Below are 27,500 nucleotides of genomic sequence, written 5' to 3' on the forward strand. Positions count from 1 at the left end.
ACTTCATTAACTGCGTTTATCCTAAACATTCTATACACACGAGCAAGACAACAGAACCCAATTCAGGCACACATTCCACTCGAAGGTGACACTCAAGCACATGAAATCACACACAATTGTAGTCAGCTCATCACACACACATGTGCCCAACTTAACATACACGGTGCAACCACAAAAAACACTCAACACAAACTAGCTGAAGTTCACAGTCATAGACAGTAGGCAGAAAGAGATAGAGGCTAAACAGAGAGAGTGGATGAGAGAAGGAGGGAGGAAGGAGGGAAAGAGACAGAAAGACTGAGGGAGGGCTGAAGAGGGATAGAGATAGAGAAACGAGGGAGAGAAGGATAGAGTGAGATAGAGCGAGAGATGACAGCAGAGCGAATAACTGGTCCGAGGCCAGAGGGCCCGTCGCATCCCATCAGTGGCGAGACGGCTGACCGCGCTGGTGAGGTCATCGACCTGCGACCGGACTGTCAGCCCAGGGGGAGGGCGAGGAGGTGATGCGGAGCGAGAGAGGAGGAGGGGGGGGTCAGAGGTCAGCGTTAGCTGGCAGTGGTGTCCTTTCACTCGGTTGGGCAAGAGAGGGAAGGGCAGAATAGAGGCAGAGGGGGGGGGAGAAGAAGAAGAAGAAGAAGAAAAGAAAAAGGGAGAAGACAAAGAAAAAGGAGAAGACGACGAAGAGATAGAGAGGGATGAAGAGGAGCGGAGGAGGAGAGAGGCTGGATGGAATTTAGGCCAGTTGAGCCTGGAGGACAAATGTGGCACAAGATGGCTGGAGGATGGAGGAGCTGCTTTTTTTTACTAGGGAAGGAGGATTTTTTTTGGGGTTAACTCAGAGACAGAGATATGTGGAGAAGATAGGACAGTTAAAGTGCAATGAAAAGGCCAGAGTTGTTTTTACAGTCAGAAATAAGAAAAGGTTACTCACAATCAAATCAGACAGTCTGACTCACACACATACACACGCTCAGTAAGGCGAGTAGGAATGAGACAGCTGCCAATGATGACATTTCTGCGTTTTAAATTCAGACAGCTGTGTTTGTTTGTGTGTGTGTGTGTGTGTGTGTGTGTGTGTGTGTGTGTGTGTGTGTGTGTGTGTGTGTGTGTGTGTGTGTGTGTGTGTGTGTGTGTAAGCTGCATGGGAATGTGAGTGTGTTGTGTCCATCTGGTGCGAATCTGTCACAGCTGAAGGTCATTTACTCCGCAAAACTAGAAGCACAAAAGCACACTTCCTTACTTTATCTCACTTCGATTCAGACACACATACACACACATACACACAGTGAAAGAGAGAGAGAAAGAGACACACACACACACACACACACACACACACACACACACACACACACACACCTCTCAGGTGCATTCTCCAGTCAAATAAGCATGAATATGTAGGAGCAGGGCAGAGGGCCGGGTGACAGGAAGAAGGGGAGGTGAGGGTGAAAGGGGGGGGGGGGGCTCGGGGGTGACGCTGTGACAGCCCCCAGGGGACAGAGAGCAGGTGGTACCGGACAAAGTTGCCCAACACACACACACACACACACACACACACACACACACACACACAGCACCCAAGACCTCTGATAACAACATAATGTTGTTGTTCTCTCAAAGAAAGGCACAATACACACAAAATAGCATACAAACTGATATACATAAATACACCAACACACCACATCACAGATCTGTCAACAACAGACTTCTCAAAGACAAACACACACGCACACAGAGAGCAAAGTTCCACACCCATAGTTGCACACACACATTAGCCTCTGAGACAATGAGGCAAAGTCACACACACACACACACACACACACACACACACACACACACACACACACACATTACACATACTTGGACAGCTAAAATCACCTTCAAAAATGCTGGCTTGTTGTTGGCCACACGCTTTACCAGGTCTTGGTGGTGATGTGTCCCTAAGCTGTCTCACACACAAACCACAACAGACCAAAAAACTGTAACGATAACAAAACTGGCAGTGAGTGCTTGCTTGTGTTTCTCTAACACACACACTCTGTCAGTCTGCCTGTCTGCCTGTCTGCCTGTCTGCCTGTCTGCCTGTCTGCCTGTCTGCCTGTGTGTGTGTCTCTCTCACACACACACACACACACACACACACACACACACACACACACACACACACACACACACACACACACACACACACACACACACACACAGAGAGCTGCATGGCCTCAGGGAGCCAGGATTGGATTTCAGCCACCCACACCACTGGTGCCGCCGACAAACGACTCCCTACCAGGGGGAGAGAAATGACACCTACCGCCCTCCAGCCAAACCTTCCATCTTTCTCTCTTTTTTTCTCTTCTCTTCCATCTCCCTCCAGCTCACTCACTCACTCTCTCTCTCTCCCTTGCCTCTCAGTCAAACCCTGCATCTCTCTCTCTCTCTCCCTCTCTCTCTCTCTCTCTCGCTCTCTCTCTCTCGCTCACTCTCTCCCCCTTGCCTCTCAGTCAACCCCTGCATCTCTCTCTCCATCTCTCTCTGCAGTCACCCGTCCATCAAGCTTTCCCTCCTGCCACCTGCAATCGCTGGTGGGTGGCCAACGAGTTGCAAAATGCTAGCTGACAGATATCACAACACCCACGCACATAGAGGAATCCAGTATGAAGGCACACATACACACACACACACAGGCGCGCTCAGAGAGGACGAGTTTATACATAGGAACACACTGGCACACAGACAAAAACATGTGCATGGACTGGCGAGCGCACACACACACACACCAACACAAACGGAGTGGGGGCGATGCTTACCTTTAGAAGCTGTGGGGGAGAGGGAGAGATACGGCGGCATGGGCAGGAAATAGAGAGATAAAAAAAAGAAAGTGATTAGCAACTTTACTCTTCCATTATCCTCTAGCCAGTGTGTGTGTGTGTGTGTGTGTTTGTGTGTGTGTCACACTCACTCTTGGTCTGTGAGGAGAAGGTGAGGGTGAGTTTGGCGAAGAGCTCATTTGTCTCAAAGCGCTCTTCCTTCACCTTGGTCCAGAAGCTCTTCTCAGACAGGTCCTCTGGCCCAATCTATACCACAAAAAGAGACCGAGAGATGGAGAGAGGGAGGGAAAGAGAGACACAGAGACAGAGTGAGGAGAGATAATTATAATTCTCACTTTATTGCCCATGTTTAACAGAGAGGGAAAGAGAGAGAAGGCTAGGTGGACAAACAAAGGTACATTACATCAGCTCATATGACTCTGCCTTTAACATAGAATACACACACACACACACACACACACACACACACACACACACACACACACACACACACACACCCTCTCCATCTATCTCACTGTGGGATTGGGCTCCGTTCTTTCCCTGCCTCGGGCCAGATGTGCTATAAGCTCCACACACAGCACGGGAATGTGGGTTTTGGACCGGCCAATCAGGGGACTGCGAGCCACTGGGGAGGTTGGGCTGTGTGCACTCTCCAGTCCAAGGCATTAGCACGTGGCGGGGCCCTATGCTCTAGTCTATAGAGCAGCTCCTTTCAATGGAGCCCCAAAGGCAGACGGAGGAATGATCAAGGCCACGGAAAAAGAGGACAAGAGAGAGAGAGCGTGAGAGAAAGAGAGAGGGAGGGAGAGAGAGTGATGGGGGAGGAGGGTAAGGGCTTAGGGGCGGGGGAAATCAGGCTATCAATTCTCCCCTCGGTGAGCCATTGAGGCTTGTTAATGTAGTGCGATAATTGCATTATGATAATTCAAGCTTCGGAGTGGGCAATCTGAGGAGGGTGAAGTATTTTTTTCTTTCTTTCTGCTTTTTTCTTCTTCTTCTTCTTTTTTCGTTCCCTTTCTTTCCCTTTCGCTCGCCCGCCCGCCGTCACTCGCACAAACAGCGAGTGGCCCCCAAAGCCCCGAAGTACGAAAGAGTCGCATAGGTAGGCACGGCGATAAACCTCTTAATGGCTAGGCAACTTCCTTTATCGGCGAACAAGAGGGAAGAGAGCAAAGGAATGAGCGCTTGTAAAACAAGGCCGGGAGAATGAGAGGAGAGAAAATGAGAGGACCGATAAGGGAGGGATGGAGGGGAGGGAGTGGGGGATAAGCCGAAGATGAGGGAGTACGCCGTGCGATATGATGGTGGGAGAGAAAAGAGGGGGTGACAGAGAGGCGAAACTCATTAAAAACGATCCTGATTTTCAGCACAAAAGAGACCGGCGAGCGACAAAGGGCCCGCAGCCGCCGAGACGGAGGGGCCAGGGCGAGGAAGACACTCTCTCACTCGCTCGCTCGCTCAATCAGACTCTCTCTCCCTCCATCTCACCCGCGCTCTCTCCATCTCTCTCTCTCTCTTCATTTCTCATTCTCGCTAGCCTAATAAAGCCCCACGCTGCCTCGAGATTAACTTCTCTACCTACGTCTCCACCTCCCTCCCCTCACTTTGAGAATGGAGAGAGGGAGAGAGAGAGAGAGAGAGAAACAGGGAGAAAGAGGGGATGGGGGGGTAGAGGGGAGCGAAGGGATAAGAGAAGAGAAGAGAAGAGATAGAGAGAATGAGAGGAGAGGCAAACAGAGGCAGCGAGAAAGGATGAGAAAGGTGGTGACTTCTCAGATACCAGCCTTTCATTACCCTGAGTGCCACTGGGAGTGTGTGTGTGTGTGTGTGTGTGTGTGTGTGTGTGTGTGTGTGTGTGTGTGTGTGTGTGTGTGTGTGTATGTGTGCCACTGCTCACATTCATAGGGGGAGGTTGGGGGGTGCTTGTGATAGTGAGACCAGCGAGAGAGGATGAGAGGAGGGGGAAAAAAATGTTAATTTAAATTACAAAAGAATGCTGTCCTTTCTAGCAGCTATTTAATTATCTTTCACAGGCCCAGTTAAAAAGAAGCAGGCTTATTAAAAAGCAATTTCTGTGACATCCTCGTCAAAGGGCTCTCACCGCTGTGAGAAGGAAAAGGGAAAAAAAAAAAGCGAGGGGGGGTGTGGGTGAGAAGGGGGAGGGAGGAACTAAGCGCTCATGAACGCAACTGAAGCCATTAAACAGTAGCTTTAGGCAAGGGGGAAAGACAATTCTGTTCTGAAGTTTTAACTCTTGCAGATGAGAGAGTGTGAAACAATGAGTGAGGAAGGTAGAGAGAGAGAGAGAGGGAGGGAAAAGAAAGAAAGAAAAGAAAGGCAGACAAAGAAAAAGAGAGCAACAAAGGGACGGAGAAGACCATGTGCTTGTACATACATGGCAGCACTTATGATCACTCGTCACTTTTCACTCCAGTTTCACAGGCCTGAGCTCCCATTAATGATATATGCATAGTAATATATGCATAGAAATACACTCCTCACCTCACCTGCTCCACACACACACACACACACACACACACACACACACACACACACACACACACACACACACACACACACACACACACACACACACACACACACACACTCTCTAACACAAGTCTGACAGACATACAGCATCCGTCATAGATGACAATCCAAAAGTACAACCAAGCACTTAGATGCACATGATGATCACCAACAAACGTATTTGCGCGTAAAGTAAACACACACCTTGGACCAGTTGGCTCTCTTCAGCTGGACCTCTGGCTTGTAGTCCTTCTTAGGCTCCAGGCCGAAGGGCAGGGCAGGGACTCCCCAACCTCCAAAGCCCCCACCTGGAGGGGGAGGGGGCATCCCAGGGCCGCCAGGGGGAGGGGGTGGAGGTGGCATTCCTGGACCTCCAGGGAGAGGCGGAGGGGGTGGTGGGCCACCCATGCCTGGTAGAGGTGGAGGTGGAGGGGGACCGCACATGCCTGGTAGTGGGGGTGGCGGTGGAGGACCAGGCATCCCTGGTAAGGGTGGGGGTGGTGGGGGTCCAGGCATCCCTGGTAAGGGTGGGGGTGGTGGGGGTCCAGGCATGCCAGGCAAGGGTGGGGGTGGTGGGGGTCCAGGCATGCCAGGCAGTGGGGGTGGGGGCGGCGGCGCTGGGAATGGGAAAGGGATGGCGGCGGGGCATGGTACTGGGGGGCCAGTCTGACCCGGGAGGGGGGGTGGTGGCGGTGGCGGTGGAGGTCCCCCAGGTTGGCCTGGGGCCGGTGGTGCAGGCACGGGCACCATCACCGTGACGACTTTAGTCTTGGCTTCCTCCAGGTCTTTGGCCAGCTTCTCAATCTGTGGGAATGAAGAAAGGAACACTAGAAAAGGTTCTCTCACCAAATCTAACGACCTTCAGCATACTGACTGAGCAATAACAGCAGATACCATGATGAAGCTTTAATATCTGTGTGTGACGCGTGTCTGTTAAGAGCATCGAGGATGAAATCCCTTTGTGAATGTATGTGAAATATTATTAAACCACATTTGGCTTGAGTGACTTACAGGGACAAAACAAATAGGAACCTTTGAAGTCATGGATATTCAGAGGGGTTTATTTAGGGGCGATCGGACCGTACCAAGTTAATGAAGCACGGTTGGTCCCACGGTAGGCTGACTGGCAAAAGGCACCAAAACAAAAAGATGAGCTGGCACCTAACATCAAAGCTCCCGAGAAGAGAAAATGAAGGAGGGGGAAGAAAGAAGGAAGAGGAGATTTCTGCACTGGTGACCTACTAGAGTCTCAGTGGGGAGTCAGAGCACAGCTCAGGGGGGACAGAGAGCTCACAGGAAGTGATGCACTCCAGACAGGAAGTAAGAGGTTCAACGAGGAGAGGAGAGTGCTTGAAGTAATTAAACAGTGGATGGGGGGTGAGGATAAAGGGGAACAGGAGGGAGGGAGAGTAAGAAGATCTGTTTGCATGTGTGTATGTGTGTGTGGGTGTGTATGTATGTATGTGTGTGTGTGTGTATGTATGTGTGTGTGTGTGTGTTTGTGGGAGAGTGTGTGGATGTGAAAGAGAGGAGAGCATGAGAGGCATTAGGAGATGGGGAGTGTGTGACAGAGGGAGTTTGTTAATGTGAGTGAAAGTAATAGAGAAAGAGAATAAAAGAAAAGACAGAAAGGAGCGAGAGAGAGAGAGAAAGGGAGGGAGGGGGGAGAGGGAGGGAGAGAGAGAGGAAGAAAAGAGAGTGAGTGAGATTGAAACTAGCTTTAAGTTTTTAAGAGGTTAAGATTGGCCCCTGAGAGGAAAAGATGATCCCTGTCAGATCCCATGACTAATTAGTGCCATCTCTTATTCATCCCAAGACTTGACACAGCTCATTAAAAAATGACCAATTTACTAATAAGGGATGAGAGAACCCAGCGATGTCAGGAGCGAGCCCGCTTAGTCCGCTGCCAGGCTCCTCGAGTGGGCTGCAGCGAAAGCCGATTTGCCTTCTGCGGCCGAGCCAAGAAAGGAGGATGAAGCAGTGGGCTGCTGCTTAAAAGAAGTGTGTCGGGAAGTTTGGAAGAGAGCGAGTGTGAAAGTGAGTGAGTGAATGAGTGTGTGTATGTGTGTGTGAATGAGTGAGTGAGTGTGTGTGTGTCTGTGTGTGTGTGTGTGTGTGTGTGTGTGTGTGTGTGTGTGTGTGTGTGTGTGTGTGTGTGTGTGTGTGTGTGTGTGTGTGTGTGTGTGTGTGTGTGTGAGTGAGTTAGTGAGTGAGTGAGTGAGTGAGTGAGTGTGTGTGTGAGTGAGTGAGAGTGTGCGCGTGTGCGAGTGAGTGTCTGCATGTGTGTGTGTGTGTGTGTGTGTGTGTGTGTGTGTGTGTGAGTGAGTGTGTGTGAGTGAGTGAGTGTGTGTGCATGTGCAAGTGAGTGAGTGTGTGCAAGTGAGTGAGTGTGTGCATGTGTGTGTGTGTGTGTGTGTGTGTGGTCAGTTGATGGTCAGGCTCTCTGATGGCTTGTTTGTTTAAAGGATGGATGAGCGTAGCTTCTGTTGGCTCAGCACATGCAGTCGTTTGGGAGCACTGGAGCCATCCCTCTCCGATAGCCCACCTTTAGCTGACCTGGTTTGACGATGGAGTGTGTGTGCGTGTGTGTATAAGTGTGTATAAGTGTGTGTGTGTGTGTGAGTGTGCGTTTGTGTGTGTGTGAGTGTGTAGGTGACAGATGACCGCAAGGCCAGATCTAACTCGGCCCACACACCACCCTCCATCACCTTCAGACGGGGTCCAGCTGGATGAACATACCGACACAGACACTCCTCCTGCCTGCTCCGTCGCTTCTCTTCCTTCACTCCTCTCCTTTTCAAACCCATCTGCTCCCATTCTGTCCATCCTTGCTTTTTCACCTCTCCCCCTCCCACCATCTTTCTTCTCTTTTAAACTTCCTTCTTGTTCTCCCATCCCTTGTCATGTCTCTCTCTCTCTGAGGGTGAGGGTGTGTGTGTGTGTGTGTGTGTGTGTGTGTGTGTGTGTGTGTGTGTGTGTGTGTGTGTGAGAGTGTGTGTGTGTGTGAGAGAGAGAGACACACTCATCCAATCAAAGCCACTCTATTAATATCCTTCCTTCTAACAGTGGCCACTTTTCTCTCCATCCCCACTGCCAATAGAAAACCTAATCACTCCTCTTTCACACTCTCTCTTCTCCGTTTTTCTTCTTCTTCTTCTTCATTCTCTCTCCTTCAGTCCCCTCTTCTTGCTTATAATTAGACAACATGTGGCCCTCTGTGAGGCGCCTCTGTTGCACAGCCTGTCTTTGATGGGTCTTGTGTGGCTCGGATTGATGAGGACTTGGAGAAACTGAACAGACACTGATGCGCTGGTGGTGGGGGGTGGTGTGTGTGTGTGTGTGTGTGTGTGTAGTGTGTGCGCGGCGCTTGAGAACGTCCCTTTCATCTGCACTGGGTAAAGGTCCTCATCTGCTGACTGTGTGAGCGCCCCCCCTTCACCCCCACCCCAAAAAACACTGAATGATTTCAATGATTAAACAAACTAGTGAATAAGCCCAGCATCTCACTGAAGGCCATTAGAAAGTGAGGAGCATCTTAAATGGGTGGAAATGGCACCGGTGTGCTGGCTGGCTGGCAGCCAATCATTCAAGGTCTTTTGAGGATTATCAGACAAGACACGATGTTGTGTTGTGTTGTGGTTACGGCAATGGCCTCCTACAGCTTGGAACACAGAGGTCACTGGTTCAGCTCCCATAGGAGGGGAGAGAGAGAGAGAGAGAGAGAGAGAGAGAGATCTGTATTGACTGTGCTCTGCGTGTCTGTTTGGATAAGGTCATCTGCTAAAGGACTCCAGTTGAATGCTACGTGGTGAATTCATTCTCTCTCGTGTGTGTGTGTGTGTTTGTGTTGTCTCAATGCCGAGAAGGTTTGTTAAGGCGGCCTGGGGTTGCAGTTTCTGTAGAGTCTGAGCCTGTGTGTATGCTTATACATTTCTCTGTGGTGGGTGGACGTTTCATTGACGTCTGCGACTGCAGACAGACAGCGGCTCAGGCTTTGAGGTGTTCATCTTGAGACAGTATTGAAGTGATGTTGGAGAGGGAGAGATAGTGTGTGTGTGTGTGTGTGTGTGTGTGTGTGTTTATTCATAGGTGAACAGGAACACATAGACATGGTCTCAGCCTTCCCTCAAGGTGGTGATTTGAACCGGGTGTTTAAGTTGAGAGTTGGAGGTGTGTGTGTGTGTGTGTGTGTGTGTGTGTGTGTGTGTGTGTGTGTGGTCTGCTGTACTGAGGGCCATTCGTGTGGGCGGTACTTTGAACTCCAGAATGTTTGTGGTTTGTAGGACAGTAGCACCACTGCACCTGTGTGTGGGAAGTCTGTGAAACCTGGAGTAGGGTTGGGGATGAGGGGAAGTGTGTGGAAGAGGTTCATTTACCATCACGTCAATCTGAGAGTAGGTGTGTCTGTGTGTGTTAGTGTGTAGATGTAGAGGTAGAGGTGTTAATGTGTCTGAACATGTGTGAGAATCAGTGTGTGTGTGTGTGTGTCTAATGTAAGAGCATGTCTGTGGGGGTTTATGTCAGTGTGCATGTGTATATGGGTCTGAAGGAGAGACACATATACACAGCTGTGTGTGTGTGTGTGTGTGTGTGTGTGTATAAGAGAGAGCATGTGTCAGAAGAAAGTAGGTGTGAGACTGTATGTAAAAGATGGAGTGTGTTTGTGTTGTAAGCGTACTCGTGCAAGCGTGGAGGTGCTAACCTGCTCGTTGAGCTCGCTGATCCTCCCCTGCAGACCCTGGTTCTCCTTCTCGCGCTCCGTCTTCTCCGAGCCCAGCTGCTCCTTCTCGGTGCTCAGCTCCTGCAGCTGCTGCTTGAGGTCGCCCTCCATCTTCTTCGTCTCGGCCTGAAGCTCGTGCCGCGCCGTCAGCTCCATGTCCAGCTGCCATGCCAACCACAAGGCCGCAGCGTCAATCAACGCCGTGGCAACCCCCACGGCACACGGTGTGTGTGTGTGGAGGGGGGTGTGTCGGAGCGTCACTCACACACGTGAACACGCGCCTCTCGGCTTTCAAAGCGATCAATCAGACCCGAGTGCGTGTGGAGCGGCGAGGAGCCTCGCTTTAATTAGAGCGAATCAAACCTCGGTTTGCATACATGAAAAAAGAAACGTGTACGTTTGGGGTATTGACTGGCAAAGACTGTTACACTGCTGACATACCTGGAGGGTTTGTATGTGACTGCTGTGTGAATGTGCATAAGTGTGCAAGTGTGTGTGTGTGTGTGTGTGTGTGTGTGTGTGTGTGTGTGTGTATATTACAGTGTTCCAGCAGCTCTTTCATCTGGCCAATTAAGAAGAAAACATGCAAACAAGCGGGAGGATTTTTCGGGGCCAAGTAAATTCACACAATCCACACCGAGGTCCCAGCTTCCATCGGCACCCCCCTTGCGAAGTCTACAGCTGCTGCCTCTGATACTCCTGTCGCGAAGGGCATCAGAGGCATTTGATTAAACCCCTCTCTGCTAAGCTCATTAAAACTTGTATACGTGTCAAAAAGCGCCTTTCCCCAGTAGTTGTAGCTAGACAGCTGGGGACTTTTGATTAGGGTAAAGTTATTGACAAAAAACCTTGGTGTGGTTGAGGAGGTCCTTCTATTCGCCTCCGCCACCTCGTTTGACTAATCCGCCCGCTCAGTGGTTTTCTGTGCCCGCATGGAGACAGTGAGCCTGCTGGACACACCGCCATGCCGCGGTGGGCATTTAATTACGTGGCATCAGTGAAAGTGGGAAGGAGGAGAGGAGGAAGGGAAAGATGGACATATACACTCAGCCTGTCTGTCTGTCTCTCGCTCGCTCTCTCTCTCTCTCTCACTCGCTCGCTCGTTTACATATGGACATGGTTAGTCTGTGTGATTGTTACCAAGGCGCTCCCTCTTCCACTGACATCTGGCTATTACTCCAAATTAGAGCGAGAGAAATGAGAGAGGGAAAGACAGAGACGGGGGGGCAGAGACAGATGGACAGAGAGAACACGTAAACACACTGTCTGACAGCTTCCTGATAGGGGTCATCTTCCTCACAAACACACGCACACAGACACACACACACACACACACACACACACACTGCACAACCCACGTCATCCAAGCACAACACCCTAACATACTTGAGGAATAACTCCATGTTCTCCATTATGAGTCTGTGACAAGGAAATTGTAGGGTGGAGGTTCACACTCACACACACACACACACACACACACGTACACGCACACACTACATGTACGTGCGCCCACACAGACACACACACGGTAATTGCAGAGTGTGTGAGCGGAGACTGGTGGTGACGGGGATTAGGGATGAGCCTGTCAGGAAGGCGTCAGGAAGAGGCAGAGGAAATCTTCAGTCTGCTGCTGTCTCTCCCCTTACAAATTAAACATCAGCCAGCTGGCACGGGGGGGAGAGAGACAGGCACAGACAGACAGACAGACAGACAGACAGACAGACAGACAGACAAACAGACAGACAGACAGAGCCGGTGATGAAGAGCTCAGCTCACCGAAAGAGAGAGGGAGAGTGAGAAAGTGGAAGAGAGGGACAGACAGTGCCAGTGATGGCTCAACGAGAGAGAGGAGGGGAGAAGGACAGAGAGAGAGAGAGATGTGTGTTTGTGAAATACTAAATCTGAGTAAAAGACTGATCTGTGTGTGTGTGTGTTATCAAATTGTACACATTTTTAATGCATTAAAATGTTTTCCAATCTATACTTGGCAGGTAAACATGCTCCAATTCACAGCCTTTTCTGCATGTTTTAAATGATACATTAAGGGAGCAGTAAGAACAGCCTTTGCCGAACACCTTGTCATTTTTCACGCTAGGCTTTTCCACAGGGGACCTGTAATGCAGCTGCAAATGGATCACGCCTGCGGCGCTGCTGGTGCATGGGCTGAGCTCGTTTAGACTCATGCCAAACATACATTCTGATCCAACTACTGGGCGCACACACACACACACACACACACACACACACACACACACACACACACACAGTTGGCTGTCCACAGCTAAATCACCACATTTCTTCTTATGCACTTCCATTGTGGAGCATAGCAAATAGGTTACAGGGTTTGCATCCAGACTCAAAGACTGGGAAGCCCTTAAGAAGGGGACTGAGCCATGTGGGGTATACTAGGCTTAGTGCCACGGTGGGGTTTACTACTTTCTCCACTGGAAAAGGGGGTTTGGTCAGTTTGGCGAATTGCTGTGTCCGATCAGAACATCAGAGAATCTGACCCTGTGCAACTAAGACCAGCTTGAAAAGGTCTCAAAAATATGACTCTAGGAATTGATCTGAGTATTCTGCGGTGCATGTCTGTTCTGACGTACGGGGTGGGTGGGGGTCGAGGGGGGGTTTATATTCTGATGAACTGAACCACAGAAGCAGTAGCGGGCAGCTTGAAATAGTGATCCACTTGCAGCTGTATCATGAACCCATAACGTAAAAGGTATATAGTTTGCCTTCTGAATCCGACCCAATTTGTATAACCTGAGCGAATTACTTTTGATAAAGTTAAGCCCATAAGACGCATGAGAAATATTCAGACAAATGTTTGTTGATGCATGCTGCTGTTATCTTATACCTTCCTGAATTACGGCATCCAAGTATTGCTGTGTTGTAGTACATTACAGTATCAGCCATATAAGACAATAACAGCGTTCACTACGTGATATTGAGTTATAATCCAGTATTTCTTTCTGTGTGTGCGCCAGAGAGAGGAGCTGAGGGCTGTGTTGTTTGGTGAAGGCGCTGGTGAGACCTTGAGCATTGTTCAGTAGTGTGTACGTCTTATACCTTTTTCTCCAGCTCCACAGCCTTGGCCTCGCTCATCTCCACTTTGGTCTGGTCCACCATTTTGTCTGCACAGGAGAATGATAGACACAGACACAAAACAGACAGAGAGTCAGATAGAGAGATGGATAGAGAGAGGGAGGGAGAGAGAGAGAAATACGGGGTGAAATAGAGAGACATAGAGAGAAAGGAAAAAGGCAAGTGAGGGAGAGAGAGACATGAGTTACTTGTGTGTGTATTTGTTTGTGTGTGTCTCTGTGTGTGTGTGTGTGTGTGTGTGTGTGTGTGTGTATATATACGTTTCCGTCTGCACCCGTCACGTTTTGGCTAGGGCATCCGACTCACTCCTACTGGAATAGAGTGCCCTTCAGTCTGATTAGACTGCCTGTCTTATCGGCCTCCTTCAAAGTCCAGATCCGTGCGCTGATTACCAAAGAATCTAATTAAAATCTGATGCTATCACCCAGCATAGATGGGGAGAGAGAGATGGGGGGATGGAGAAAAAGAGCGATGGTGAAAAACGCAGAGAAAGAGGAATGAAGAAGAGCAGAGGGAGAGAGAGAGAGAGAGAGACAGATAGAGAGAGGGTGAGAGAGAGAGGAATGAGAGAGGAGGAGAGAAGAGAGAGAGAGGAATGAGAGAGGAGGAGAGGAGAGAGAGAAAATAAGAGAAAGAGGGAATGAGAGAGGAAGAGAGGAGAGAGAGAGAGGAATGAGAGAGGAGGAGAGGAGAGAGAGAAAATAAGAGAAAGAGGGAATGAGAGAGGAAGAGAGAGAGGGAGAGATGGGCGTGGGTGAGGGTGGGGGTGTTCTAATCTGCAGTCGCTATCTATAGCGTGCTTTTGAGGAGGCACTCGCTTCTCAAAATCCCCACAGCGCTTCTTTTCAAGAGATTAAATCTGCGATGTGACTTCATTTCAGTTTGAGTTTTTTTTATTATTATTTAAATTCAGTGTTCAAAGGAGGGAAAGAAAGATGGTGGGGGTGGGTCAAATGGCCCTGGGGCTTGATGGGCCCTCAGATCGACCTGTTGGAAGCTGCCGTTAGGGCGGCGATCAGCCAATGGGAGCCGGGCGTGGGGGGTGGGTGGTTAGGGGGAGTAAGTGGGGTGGCACAGGTGGCAGAGAGGCCTGAGGGCAGAGAGCATGTGGGAAAACGTCTGCTGCTCATGAGGAGGGGACTGGAGCGAGAGAGAGAGAGTGTGGAGGGTAGATAGAGGGATAGAAAGGAGAGTGAAGGCAAGAGAGAGAGTGAAGGAGAGAGAGAGGCAGAGAGAAGGAGAGAGAGAGAGAAGGAGAGAGAGAGTGTGGAGGGTAGATAGAGGGAGAGAAAGAGAGAGAGAGTGAAGGCAAGAGAGAGAGTGTGGAGGGTAGATAGAGAGAGAGAAAGAGAGGGAGAGTGAAGGCAAGAGAGAGAGTGAAGGAGAGAGAGAGAGAAGGAGAGAGAGAGAGAGAGTGTGAAGGGGAGAGAGAGAGAGAGAGAGAGAGTGTGAAGGGGAGAGAGAGAGAGAGTGTGAAGGGGAGAGAGTGAGAGAGAGAGGGGTAAAGATGGGGGAAAGATAGGAAGAGAGAAAATGAGAGAAAGAGGGAGAGAGGAAGAAAAAGAAGAGAAGATTAAGAGAAAGGGATTGAGGGAGGGAGCAGAGTCGAGAAAGGATGTAGACAGGAAGGTGGCAAACGGCTATGCATGAGGAAAGGTAAAAACAGAGATGGGCAGAATGAGAATGAGATGGAGAGAGAGAGAGAGAGACAGAGAGAGAAAGAGAGACATACACAGGGAGTGTGTGAGAGAGAGACAGAGAGAGACAGAGAGAGAAAGAGAGAGGGACAGAGAGAGTGTGAGAGCTATAAAGCTGCCATTATGATGGCGACAGACGCACAGTGCAGGCAGTTAGGCGGGAAATGAACAGAATGGTGAGGGGTGAAAGAGGAATGGAGAATGGTACAAAAATCAATGTAGGAGAAAGAGAGAAAGAACGAATAAACGAAAATAAGCGACAGAGAAAGGAAATGGGCAATGAGAAGGCAGCAGAGAGGAAGGAGAGAAAGAGGTAGAGAGAGAACTGGAAGAGGGAAATAAGAGAAATAAAATGGTGTGTGTGTGTGTGTGTGTGTGTGTGTGTGTGTGTGTGTGTGTGTGTGTTGAACCTAATGAGGAGAGGCAGGGTTGCTGGAATGAAAGAAATGAAGAAAAGCTGGTGCTGGGGTGGAACCTGCATAAAATAAACCCAAATAGGAGGCTGAGAGGATGAGAGAAAAACACAACGAGAGAAAAAGTGTGTGTGGGTGTGTGTGTTTGCATGTGTGTGTGTGAGAGAGAAAGAGAGAGATTATAAGTGCGAGTTCATGAGAGTTTTCTTGTTTGTGCAGTTATGTGTTTAAACTGTTCACACGAATTTGTGTGTGTGTGTGTGTGTGTGTGTGTCTGTGTGTGTGTGTGTGTGTGTGGGAGGGCGTGCTTATGTCTGTGTGTGTGTGAGAGAGTGGAAGATTATGTGTGTGAGTCAATAAGAGTTGGTTTGGTGTGTGTTGTTATTTGTGTGCACTTCTTAGCATTTATTTATTTTGTGTATCAGTTTGTGTGTGTGTGTCGGCATGCAGTTAGTCTGACTGTGTGTAAGGTACGGCTCTGGAAATGGGAAAAAATGAACCCAATAACAAATAAGAAAAAGAGAGAAGAAGCAGAAGAAGAAGAAGAAGAAGAAAAAAAAAGTGCTAGCAGAGAAATTTCTCCCAGTTCAAAGGAAAGCACTAAATAATGCATGCAGGGCAGAATTAGGCTGCTTTCCTCTGATAATAACCAGCCCGAAAAAGCGAGCGGCCCATTTCAGAGCGGCGCATTGAAGACACCACTGCGACGCCACCGTCACCGACTGGCCTGGAAGGCGCCGCCTGATGTTCAGCCCAACCAACCCCCCCACCCCCCCAAGACGTACGCCTGACCCCCTTTAAAAAGGGAGCAGCTCTCAAAGCACCGCCTGCTGAAGAGGGCGGCAAAGCAAGACTAGGTAATAAGCGCGGACTGATGTTGTCGCCAGTCAGTGCTTCTGGATCTGGTGTAGACCTGCTTTGGTTTAAGAGCTGGTCAGAACTTGGATCAGGATTTTGGGTAAAACATGGTGGACCTGTTAGCCCTGAAGTCTTGGATGGGCATCAGCGTGCCATTAAAGTTTCAGATTATCAGATCGCGACTTCTGAAATCGGGCTCGTCCAAAGGAATAATAATAATTTAAAAAAAACTGAAATCACTGAATTAAAAACTGAATGAGGTTTTGTGTCACTTTAGAGCAGTACTGGGGGCGGTACTCCCACCATGTTCTCTAAAGACTGAACAGTGAATAAACATCAGAAACTGACCCAAGAGCAGTCTTAATGAATAAAAGCCCCCCCATCACACCTGAGCCAGGACAGCACTGCTGGTCACCCAAACGCCTGTCATGACCTTAACAATCAGACTGCTCTCTTTTGCCCCCTTGTGGTGAGATGTATTAGTGCACCAGGCTTGCTTGGCTTTGATAGGCGGCCTTACCGATGAGTGTCTCCACTTCAATCTGCAGGTTGCGGCATTTGAAGTCCGGGTCTGCCCCGTTTCTGTGCAGCACAATCTGTGCAATGCATTCGTCCATCAATTTATAGTACTGTGGCCTGACATGTAGAGAGAGAGACAAAAAATAGAAAGAAAGGTGAAAAAAGGAACAATGAGCACAGAACTGTGAAGAATGTGAGTAACATTCAGGAGAACACACATGTTGGTCAAACGTTTGTATGGGCAGCAAAGACACCTAGACATCTTCCATTCAAGCTCTTCTCATAGTATGATGCGATGCCATCCTATGTGATACTTCAGGCAATGAAAACTGTGACAGAGAAAATAGCTTTTAGGGTCAATTCATCTATATCAGTGAATGCAGCCCTGATTGCAATGGAGAGAGAATGTGTGTGTGTGTGTGTGTGTGTGTGTGTGTGTCTGTCAACTACAATCTGTGTGTGTGGAACCTTAAGACACTCCCTTGAAGTGGGACCATTGTCCAATATTTGATAGGTTCACAGACACTCTCAATTTTCCAGGTGTCGGACTACGTGACCTCATGTGAAACTGACTCAATACTTTCTTCATTTTCTCCTGCAAACTCCTTTTCTCACCTTTATTTTGTTTCTCTCTCTCTCTCTCTTGCTTTCTTCTCTCTGCTCTCCCATTTTCCTTTTTTTTTTTTTTTTTTTTTTTAAATGGTGCCACAATTCATTCGTGGAGCAAGAGAGACATCTAGTGTTCGTTTTTAATTCCGTCCAAAAAGCACAGCGGAGAGCTTCCTCCGACTTCCGTTTTATGCCTTCTCAAGAGTTTTAAGTCAGAAGATGGAACTGCCCTTAGGTCCAAATGACTGCACTACTTTCTTAATGATTTTGCATTGACGTACCGAAGCTGATACGAAGTCACAGGCCGTGTCCCACGCGCCTGCGTCTCATTTCATTCAGTGGAAGCTCTCTCTTTGGAGACCATCTCTATTGATCTGATCTATATTGTGTGGGCTTCATATGAAATGTGTGCATAACAGTACACACATGCCCATACACCAACCCCCCCTCCCTCCCCACACAAACACACGCTCGCACACACACACTCATACCGCCCCCTCTTTCTTTTTCTACCGCCCTTTCTAATTTCCTCTCCATTGTGTGATGGAGCATTACCTAGAGGGGAATGGAGGGACGGGAGAGGGAGAGAAACAGAGAGATAACTCTTTCTTTTCAGCCGAGGCCATTAGGGATGGAGGCGTCAGAGAGGGCCAGGGAGAAGGAGAGGGAGAGCAAATTAGTGATCCAATAAAGGAAAAGGGAGATATTCAGGGATGTTTGAGAGGCCACAGAGGTTCAAGCTGGAGGCTGGGGAGGGGGGGAGGGGGCAGTGTGTGGGTGGAAGGTCTGTCCGTCACACACACACACACACACAGTACAACTTCTCTCCACACCGGTCCGCTCAAAGCGGACATGCACTCTCACTCACTAACACACACACGCGCGCACACACACGCACACACACACACACACACGTACGTACGCACACACACACACACACACACACACACACCCTCCCCTGTGAGCTTGTCTGAGACATTCCAATTTCCTGCCTGTCGGAACACATCGCAGAGACACTGAACGGGAAACATGTCTGACATCCCAAAACCATTTAAAGTGTGTGTGTGTGTGTGTGTGTGTGTGTGTAAGGTGTTGGATGGAGTAAAGGGAAGTAAAAACATAGCTACAATGAATAAAAACATGTCAACAACTTTCGATTAGAATGTGCATTTTGATTAGCTTTCCCCTGTGTTTGTTTATGTGTGTGTGTGTGTGTGTGTGTGTGTGTGTGTGTGTGTGTGTGTGTGTGTGTGTGTGTGTGTGTGAGTGTGTGCACCCGCGTGTGCGTGTGTGTGTGTGTGAGTGTGTGCGCACGCGTGTGTGTGAGAATACATGTTGCCTTGAGACTAGTCGTCGTGGTAACTAAATGAGACGAGGATATTTCACAGACGCAAGGATCTCATTTGGAGCTGGTCGCCGCGGGCAACCGGGGCCGCCTCCCGCTGCCCATCAATCAAATCCACCTCCATCACCCTCCCTGCACACCCCTCCCCCCCCCCCCCCCCCCCCCCCAATCTCTCCATTTGTGTCGCTGAGATCCAGCTGAGAGGAAACCAGGCTGCAATCACACAATCAAAGCTGATGAGGCCACATGATGGATACTGTCTCTCTTCCTCTCCATTTTTTCTCCTCCTCCTCCTCCTCCCCTCGTGTCTCTCTCTCTCTCTCTCTCTCTCTCTCTCTATGACACACTCTTAATCAAACACATCCCGACACACACACACAAACCTCTCTATTGCTACACACACACACACACACACACGTCTTCTACCCTTGCATTTACTGATTACCCTCTCTAAAATCACCTTTTAAGGGGAAAAAAAATCATTTATATTAATCCTAGAAATCTCTTTAGTCATTCCTATACTCATCTCTCTCTCGCTCTGTCTCTCTCTCTCTCTGTCTTGCAAACACTCACACCATCACTGGAAGTCTAGGGTCTCTGTAGGGTGACTGGGAGTCTAGGGTGTGTGTAGGCTGACTGGGAGTCTAGGGTGTTTGTAGGGTGACTTGGTATCTAGGGTGTGTGTAGGGTGACTGGGAGTCTAGGGTGTGTGTAGGGTGACTGGGAGTCTGAGTGTGTGTGTAGGGTGACTGGGAGTCTGAGTGTGTGTGTAGGGTGTGGTTCCTCACCTGACCAGGTAGTCATTGCGCACCATGAGCAGGTGCTGCAGCAGGGACAGGAAGTAGCCCTCGGCCTTGGAGTCCTTCACCGTGTTCAGCAGCATCTGGAACACCTCCGACGCATCGGTGCACGCCCAACGGTTAAGGACAACATCCAACGCCATGGAAGTCAAGACTCCCACATTCAGAACAACTTCTACTTCTAACACAGTAGGGATATACATACGCCTTAATGACACATAGGGCCCAGTTCACATCTGTGGTTATTAGGTTTCCTCCGGTAGGAGGTAACCTATTGTTTCTGTTAGTATTATTTTAATTCTTGTACCATGGGAGTCAATGGCAGCCCCTAGAACCATATGGTAACTTTTTGTGAAATTTGGCATACTCATTAAGGACAGTCTCTTTTTCATTCACACCAAGTTTCATGGCTCTCATTACACCACTGGAAGACACTACAACATGTTCCCATGTGCAAAGGCAACTTGATATCTTAAAAAATGATTGATATAAAGCAAATTGGATACATTGTTAACGCTAAAATAATGCTTTACACATCAACAGGTCAAAAAGTGATACTCTGATTCAATCACAAGTTCATGTGAAGACACTTGAGAATGTTTAGTACACAAATCTGAAAAAAGTTGACTGTAAGATGAAAAGTGGATTTTTGGTGAATATTTGAAACATGCATGCTTGGCTAATTTCTAGGGTGATTTTCAGTAGAAGATCTCTCTCTCTGCTACTTTGCTCCTCCGCGCGTGTCACACACACACTCAGTCTCTGTCTTCACACACGCGCAGGCTTTATTTTACGCACACACATTCTCACAGACACACAGCTTGGTGTGTATACATTCTCACAGACACACAGGGTAAGCGCACACACACAACCTCCACTCAGTCTAAACTTCAAGGAAAAAGCATTGTAAATGTTGGATATGAAATTTAATATCCCATTGGCAAGTCTGCAGCATGGATTTTTCTATACAGTGACAAATTGTCACAAAATTACATTTTTCCCTGGTTCGCAATGTTTGGAGGAGGAAACCGCCATCGCTGCTTGCAGCTATATTTTGACTTGGTAGTGGGTTCTCATGCCCCTTGTACGTTGGTCTACAGGGCCAAAGAGTCCATCACCCATCATCTATCTGCCTCTGTTTGTTACCACTGGTTCTCTTCTCCCCCAGAATCCCCTGGAGGGGGAGTGAGCCCTGCTAAACAGGGGTTGGCTGATTTATTTGCTGAAGTTTGGTGCTGGAGGAATTACAGCACACATTGATTTCCAATGATGCCCTGAGAAGAGGACACAATAATGTGGTTTGCGATCGGGGCACAATCAAGGGCCCCAGGGCGAGGACATTCAATGTGTCATCTCATCAGAGCAGAGCTTCTTCCACTGCAGTTCCAATCACACACACGGAAATGAGTTCAGAATTATCATCATAGCGCCTGACTGACATAGAACCCTTCCCTGACTGGTAATGTAGATTCTAATCCCCCTGGTGGCCAAAAAAATGCACAGCATTTGCACAGCAAAATCAAACTCTTGAAATTGTTTTGGGAATCTTGAGACATCTGGTGGTGAGACTGTGAAATGCATGGAAGGATTTTTTACACACATGGCCTTAGTCTCCACTTTTCTACAAAATAATTCCCAATAAATCCACATATGTACATCCCAAAACCCTTACAAATACTGTAAGGAATCTGAATGCAGTGTTGACCTTTAGACTAATAACTCCTGTAACAGACATGTGGCCTCGCTCGATAACTACTCCATTGCCTCTACATTAAGGTGTGAGTGAGCTGGGTGAAAGGATATTCCATTTCTATGCGGACATCATCCAGCCGAACCCTGAAGTCCTCAGAGTCATCCTCTGCCTGCTCGTCAAACACAGTCAGCTGCACCTTCAGCTCATCGTTCTCTATGGTCCGCAGTTCCTACACAAACATACGAAAACACACTTAACTTTCAAAACAATGAAAACACATTGAAATGTACCATCTAATATTTGGTTAATCTGTTTTCTTATAGGATATATGGTGCTGAAATTGTAGTTAGAAAGTTCTAGTTAGTTCTCTAAGGTGTCCCAAGCCTGAGCCTAGCTGTTTCTTTTTTTTAAGGACTTGTTTCGGTGTAGTCACGGTGTTGGGTGTAAAGAGAGGCTCCATCCATGTCAAGCAGGTCCCTGAATGCTTGGATGAAATGATGTTACCCATGGCCCACCTTATCATCTACCTGTTGGGTGGTTTGGACAATGGGTTCTTAATTTCTGAGCGTTTGGCTTGCTGGGACTTGAGCTGTCGACTCGAGGGCAATGCCGGTGAAAAGCTTCAATTACCACTTCACAATGATGTCACAGATTGGGCTGACCATGTGAACGTGTCCATGGCCTAGACTGAGAAGCTTAACAGTGCTTGAGTAAAAACAGCCTTTCTATAATTCAGAGGCCATGTGTAAAGTGTGGAAATAATGGGTGTTGGGTGGGGATGTGTGTGTGTGTGGGGGGGGGGACTCACGTTGAGCAGGTCACGCAGGCCTAGCCTCATGAGCTCAGAGCGGATGTGGATCCTGAAGTCCAGCTCCTCGCCACGGCTGATCAGGGCGTTCACCAGCTGCATACATACAGCCTACAGGGTGTACGGACACACACACACACACACACACACACACACACACACACACACACACACACACACACACAGCTGTATTACACAATTCATCTTCACCACTGAATCTGATTTTACATTAGCATGGGAAAGTATACTTAAGCGTGTGGGTGATCTGATTTGAGCGTGTGTCCGGGAGTGTATACCTTAAGTTCAATCTTGCCTTTGCGCATGCCGGTGAGCAGATACTCAAACCTCTCGATGTCCCGTTCTTCTGCTATCTCTGTTAAGGACTCCAAAACTCGCTCATGCCTGAACCACACACAAACAAACACACACGCACACACACACACACACACACACACACACACAGTATCAAACAGTTAGTCACAACAAAGTGAAACAGGCTCATTACAACAAGATTGGGTGGGGTGGGGGCAAACAATCACACTGAATAGTTCTTCTGATTGCCTCATGGATGCAGTTATTTCAGTGCCACTCGTGCATATCATCCAGAGATTGGGATTTCCACTTGGAAGACTAACGACTAGAACAGAGCCAGGAAATGATGGGCACCTCAGCTGCAGCGCCCAACTCGTTACACAGCATCACAACAGATGACCTCACTCATATACGTACACACAATACAGGCACTTGGCCAAGTACAAGGCTTAGAAAAGTACTGAGCCAGGAGTACATGACTGGGTTACCTCTGACTTCAGGTCATACACATCATCTATCTCAGGATAAGGAGATGTTTCGGATATATGATATATCTGTGATGTATGCTTTAGGAGGCACACCCACACCCGCACCCACACCCACACCCGCACCCACACCCACACACAGACCCACACCCACACACACACACACACACAGACTCACAGGTTATCTGGGTGATCCAGAATGCAGATGGCTGACAGGATCTTGACGGCGTCCACCATCATGTGTGGAACCTTGGGGGTCACGGCTCTGACCAGGAGAGGTATGCCCTCGGCCGACATCAACATGGCTTTCAGCCCATGCTGAGAGAGAGTGAGAGAGAGAGGGATTGGAATTTAATAGTATCATTGTAGTTTTTCCCCCTTGATCGTCGGTTTTGTTTTCATCATCAGTCATGGCAATAATGCTTATTAAATTGAATTGTGAGAAAGAGAGAGAGAAAGAAAGAAAGAACAAGAGAGAGAGAGAGAGAAAGAGAGAGAGAGAGCGAGCTGTATTTGTGACTTCATATTACTGCACATTGTCTTTTTTTTGTAATGTGTTGTTTCATTGTTCTTTGTATTTTGGGAACACCGTATCCAAATATTCATGTAAATAAAGCAACTTTGAATTGAGAGAGGGGTGAGGAGAGAAGGAGAGAGAAGGAGAGGGTGAGGGCAAGGTAGAGAGAAAGAGAGGTGGGGGGGGAGGGAGAGAGAGAGAGAAGGAGAGGGCGAGGGAGAAAGAGAGAGGGGGGAACGAGAAAGAGGGGGGAGATGGGGGAGAGAGAGGGAAAGAGAGAGAGAGAGAGAGAAGGAGAGAGAAAGAGAGAGGGGGGAACAAGAAAGAGGGGGGGAGAGGGAAGGAAAGAAAAGGAGAGGGTGAGGGCAAGGTAGAGAGAAAGAGAGGTGGGGGGAGAGAGAGAGAGAAGGAGAGGGCGAGGGAGAACGAGAGAGGGGGGGAACGAGAAAGGGGGGGGGAGTTAAAGGGAGAGAGAGAGAGAGAGAGAGAGAGAGAGAGAGAAAGAGAGAGGGGGGGAACAAGAAAGAGGGGGGGAGAGAGGGAGAGAGAGATAGAGAGAAGGAGAGAAAGAGAGAGGGGGGGTAGAGAGAGAGAGAGAGATGGAGAGGAGTTTGAGATGAAGGGTGAAGCACTAATAGGAGATGCTCTGTGCTCTGGCTGGTGCTGTTGAGAGGAAGCCAGGCGTCTCACTGAAGGCTCTCTCACCTTGTTGTTCATGAAAGCTTTCAGGCAGCGGATGATCTCATGCTGACACTTGACTTCCATGCTCCTGGGGTCCATGTTCCTGAGAGGGGAAAAGTGGTTGAGTGGTACAGATGTCTGTGTAATTGTGGTGTGTGAGTGTGTGTGTGAGTGTGTGTGTGAGTGTGTGTGTGTGAGTGTGAGTGTGTGTGCGTGTGTGTGTGTAAGTAGGCAAGAAAGAGCTTACGGGTTCTCCTCTTGGAGTTTCTTCAGGAAGTTGAGTAGCAAAGCCAAGCCTTCAACCCCAAACTGCTGCACCCAACTTTAAGAGAGTAAAGAAAGCGTTGTCACGTTAGACTGAGCATGATGTGTGCACGTGTCCAAAAAGTTTGCTACCTATGGAATAGGCTTGGATCATCACAGCAAACTAGAGAGCCATTTGCACCGGCGGAAGGTTCCTTTCAGTGAGACGTCTATCCAACTTTGTATGTGTGTGTTACCTGACTGGAGTGTGTTTGTGTATGTATACGTGTGTTTTACCTGACGGGGTGTGTTTGTGTATGAGTATGTATATGTGTGTTACCTGACTGGGGTGTGTTTGTGTATGTATATGTGTGTGTTACCTGACTGGGGTGTGTATGTGTGTGTATACGTGTGTGTTACCTGACTGGTGTGTTTGTGTATGTATATGTATATGTTATCTGACTAGGGTGCGTATGCATATGTGTGTGTTACCTGATAGGGGTGTGTATGTGTGTGTTACCTGACTGGGGTGTGTATGTGTGTGTATACGTGTGTGTTACCTGACTGGTGTGTTTGTGTATGTATATGTATATGTTATCTGACTAGGGTGCGTATGCATATGTGTGTGTTACCTGACAGGGGTGTGTATGTGTGTGTTACCCGACTGGTTTGGTTTGGGTTGGGTTGGGTGTGTGTGTGTGTGTGAGTGAGTGTTACCTGACTGGGTTGTTGTTGAGGGAGACTCTAAGAGACTCCAGGATGTTGAGTAGCTGTGTGTCTCTGGGTTCAGTCCTCAGCTCCTGAATGTAGACCAATGCAGACTTGGAGCTCTCCTTCTGGTTTTGACTCTGTACACACACACACACACACACACACACACACACACACACACAATAAAAAGTCAAGTTAATTAACATTTAGTCAGAAAGGTCACATGCAAGCCTCCAATCAGAATGGAATCGCATAGCGGAATGGAAATGCTAACTGGTCAGTTAGAATACTAACTCCTTGCAGATGCATTAAATTTGACAGATGTTAGATATGTAATGATTTAATACAGATAACCACAGTGAATCCAAAGAGGAGGTCATTGGGTTCTTTATTAATAGCAAACCACTGATAATGAGGTTTATCATCAAGAAATAACATGTTTATCATTCATTTATTTATTAAAATCTATATAAGGTCAAGGCTATCGTACATATCTGTGTGTGTGTGTGTGTATATGTGTGTATATGTGTGTGTGGGTGTTATAAATGACAGGCACTTACAGCCTTGGATGTGTGCAGGTATTGGGACACCATCTCCCTCTTGATGCCGATGTCTTTTGCTCGCAAGGGCCGCTGTTTCTCCTCATTCAGATTCATATCCACCTAGCGGACAAAGGGAGGGAGGGGGGTCGGAAAAAAATGAGACAGACAGAGAGAGAGAGAGAAAGAGGAAGAGGGGAGACGATTTTCGAAACGAGCGCTCAATATATCTTGCTGCAATCACGCCATCATCCCCGCCATAAAAACACTCAAACACTCTCAGTCACCCTGACAGAATCATCAGCCGCTGCAACAAAAACAACATTAAATCATCACACACACACACACACACACCCTCCCTCCCCCCTCCTGGTCCCTCTCTCCCCCCCTCACACAAACCATTAACTTGTCGCCACCATCTTTCCTGGAACGCATACACACATTCGTTACGAGAGCAAACACACAGTCGTTACGGGAGCAAACACACATTCGTTACGAGAGGGAAAGTGGTGAGAATTTTTAACACTCACACCAGGGATCATTAAGATTGCCATGACACAAAATAAACACTCATCATCATACAACAACTCATCATAACCTCTATCCATCTTATTAGAAGGATTAGAGGAGGTTCAAACTCGACTGTGAAATCAGACACACACACACACACACACACACACACAATTAAGCCTGTCATCTTAATCATATTCAGTGACACACAAATCAGTTGTACACACAAGTTGTAAGGCTCTCTTGGCTCATGATAATAACCACAGCAGTGGAAAACTCAATGTGTACAGTTTGGTCATAATCCTACATCCATCATGTCGATTAGCCAAATGAACACACACACACACACACACACACACACACACACACACACACACACACACACACACACAAACACACACACACACACACACACACAAGACCAAACACTTCACTGGCGGATCCACAAAATGATCCACAAAAACACTCTTCACACAATTACACACACGCAATTATTAGCTAGACAGACAGACAGACAGACAGACAGACAGACAGACAGACAGACAGACAGAGACAGGCAGGCAGGCAGGCAGGCAGGCAGGCAGGCAGGCAGGCAGGCAGGCAGGCAGACAGACAGACAGACACACACACACACACACAACCTCGAAAACCAAACACTTCAATGCCTGATTACGAAAACACTCCTTACACAATAATACACACACACCATTATTAGGTACTCTTTGTCTGTCTCTCGATTTCTCTCTCACACACCCGCGCACACACCGGGATCACCTCGAAGACCAAACACTTCACTGTCTGATCCACAAAAACATTCCACAGACAAACCATTATTAGCTATTCTCTGTCTGTCTCTCACTTTCACACACACACACACACACACACACACACACACACACACACACACACACAAACACACCACCAGCTCTTTTCAGTGTAACACAGAAACAGAATGATTTACCATCATTGACTCTCTATATCACACACACACACACACACACACGCACACACACACTCACCAGCATCTTCTCAAAGAGGTCCAGCACGTACTCATCAGAGTGTTCGTGCAGCATGGCGGCCTGGGCGGGCACCTCGTACTGGGCTGCAGTGGAGTGCCTCGGGCCCGTGGAGTGGCCTGGCTTCTCCTTCTCCTTCTTCACACGCATGCTGGTGAAGCGTTCCAGCTGCCGGGAGGTCAAAGTGCAAAGGTCAAAAATATACAAGGTACACACACACACACACACACACACACACACACGACAAGGGGCTGGGGGGGGGGGATGGAGGTGAGGTGGCAAAGAAAAGGAAAAAAATATGGAAAAACAATGGGTGAATATCCTTAGGGTGCTTCGTTGTATGGGGCGGTTTCAGCTTTAAGTTATTTCCATTTCTTTGCCCAGATCAGATGTTGGTTTACAGGCCTCTGCATCTTTGTCACCAGAGCGTTCAATGTTGGACCATAACCCATAATAAGCCAAACTGCCTTAAGAATGGAATGCTTAAAAGGCCATTTCTAATACGGGCCGGGGAACCCGTTTTCATTCAATTTCTTCTCACTTGGAAGTTAAGCATTTCTATGAATGG

General features: G+C 48.2%; 1 protein-coding gene across 1 annotated transcript in view; it reads right to left on the reverse strand.

Moving 5' to 3' along the window:
- diaph1 (diaphanous related formin 1) overlaps positions 1 to 27,500 on the reverse strand; it is a gene marked incomplete at its 5' end in the record, with an annotated part of 108,415 nt that overhangs the window by 56,709 nt on the left and 24,206 nt on the right. Inside the window, 15 exons of the mRNA XM_080840058.1 lie at positions 2,954 to 3,068; positions 5,556 to 6,155; positions 10,054 to 10,233; positions 13,141 to 13,205; positions 16,665 to 16,780; positions 19,406 to 19,522; positions 21,221 to 21,339; positions 21,919 to 22,029; positions 22,215 to 22,320; positions 22,894 to 23,033; positions 23,938 to 24,016; positions 24,161 to 24,235; positions 24,874 to 25,004; positions 25,428 to 25,529; positions 26,936 to 27,100. Of these exons, the coding sequence (XP_080696184.1) occupies positions 2,954 to 3,068; positions 5,556 to 6,155; positions 10,054 to 10,233; positions 13,141 to 13,205; positions 16,665 to 16,780; positions 19,406 to 19,522; positions 21,221 to 21,339; positions 21,919 to 22,029; positions 22,215 to 22,320; positions 22,894 to 23,033; positions 23,938 to 24,016; positions 24,161 to 24,235; positions 24,874 to 25,004; positions 25,428 to 25,529; positions 26,936 to 27,100 (2,221 nt within the window). The remainder of the gene's footprint in view (positions 1 to 2,953; positions 3,069 to 5,555; positions 6,156 to 10,053; positions 10,234 to 13,140; positions 13,206 to 16,664; positions 16,781 to 19,405; positions 19,523 to 21,220; positions 21,340 to 21,918; positions 22,030 to 22,214; positions 22,321 to 22,893; positions 23,034 to 23,937; positions 24,017 to 24,160; positions 24,236 to 24,873; positions 25,005 to 25,427; positions 25,530 to 26,935; positions 27,101 to 27,500) is intronic.

This window comes from Sprattus sprattus, assembly GCF_963457725.1.
Source record: "Sprattus sprattus genome assembly, chromosome: 6".
Taxonomy (NCBI): domain Eukaryota; kingdom Metazoa; phylum Chordata; class Actinopteri; order Clupeiformes; family Clupeidae; genus Sprattus; species Sprattus sprattus.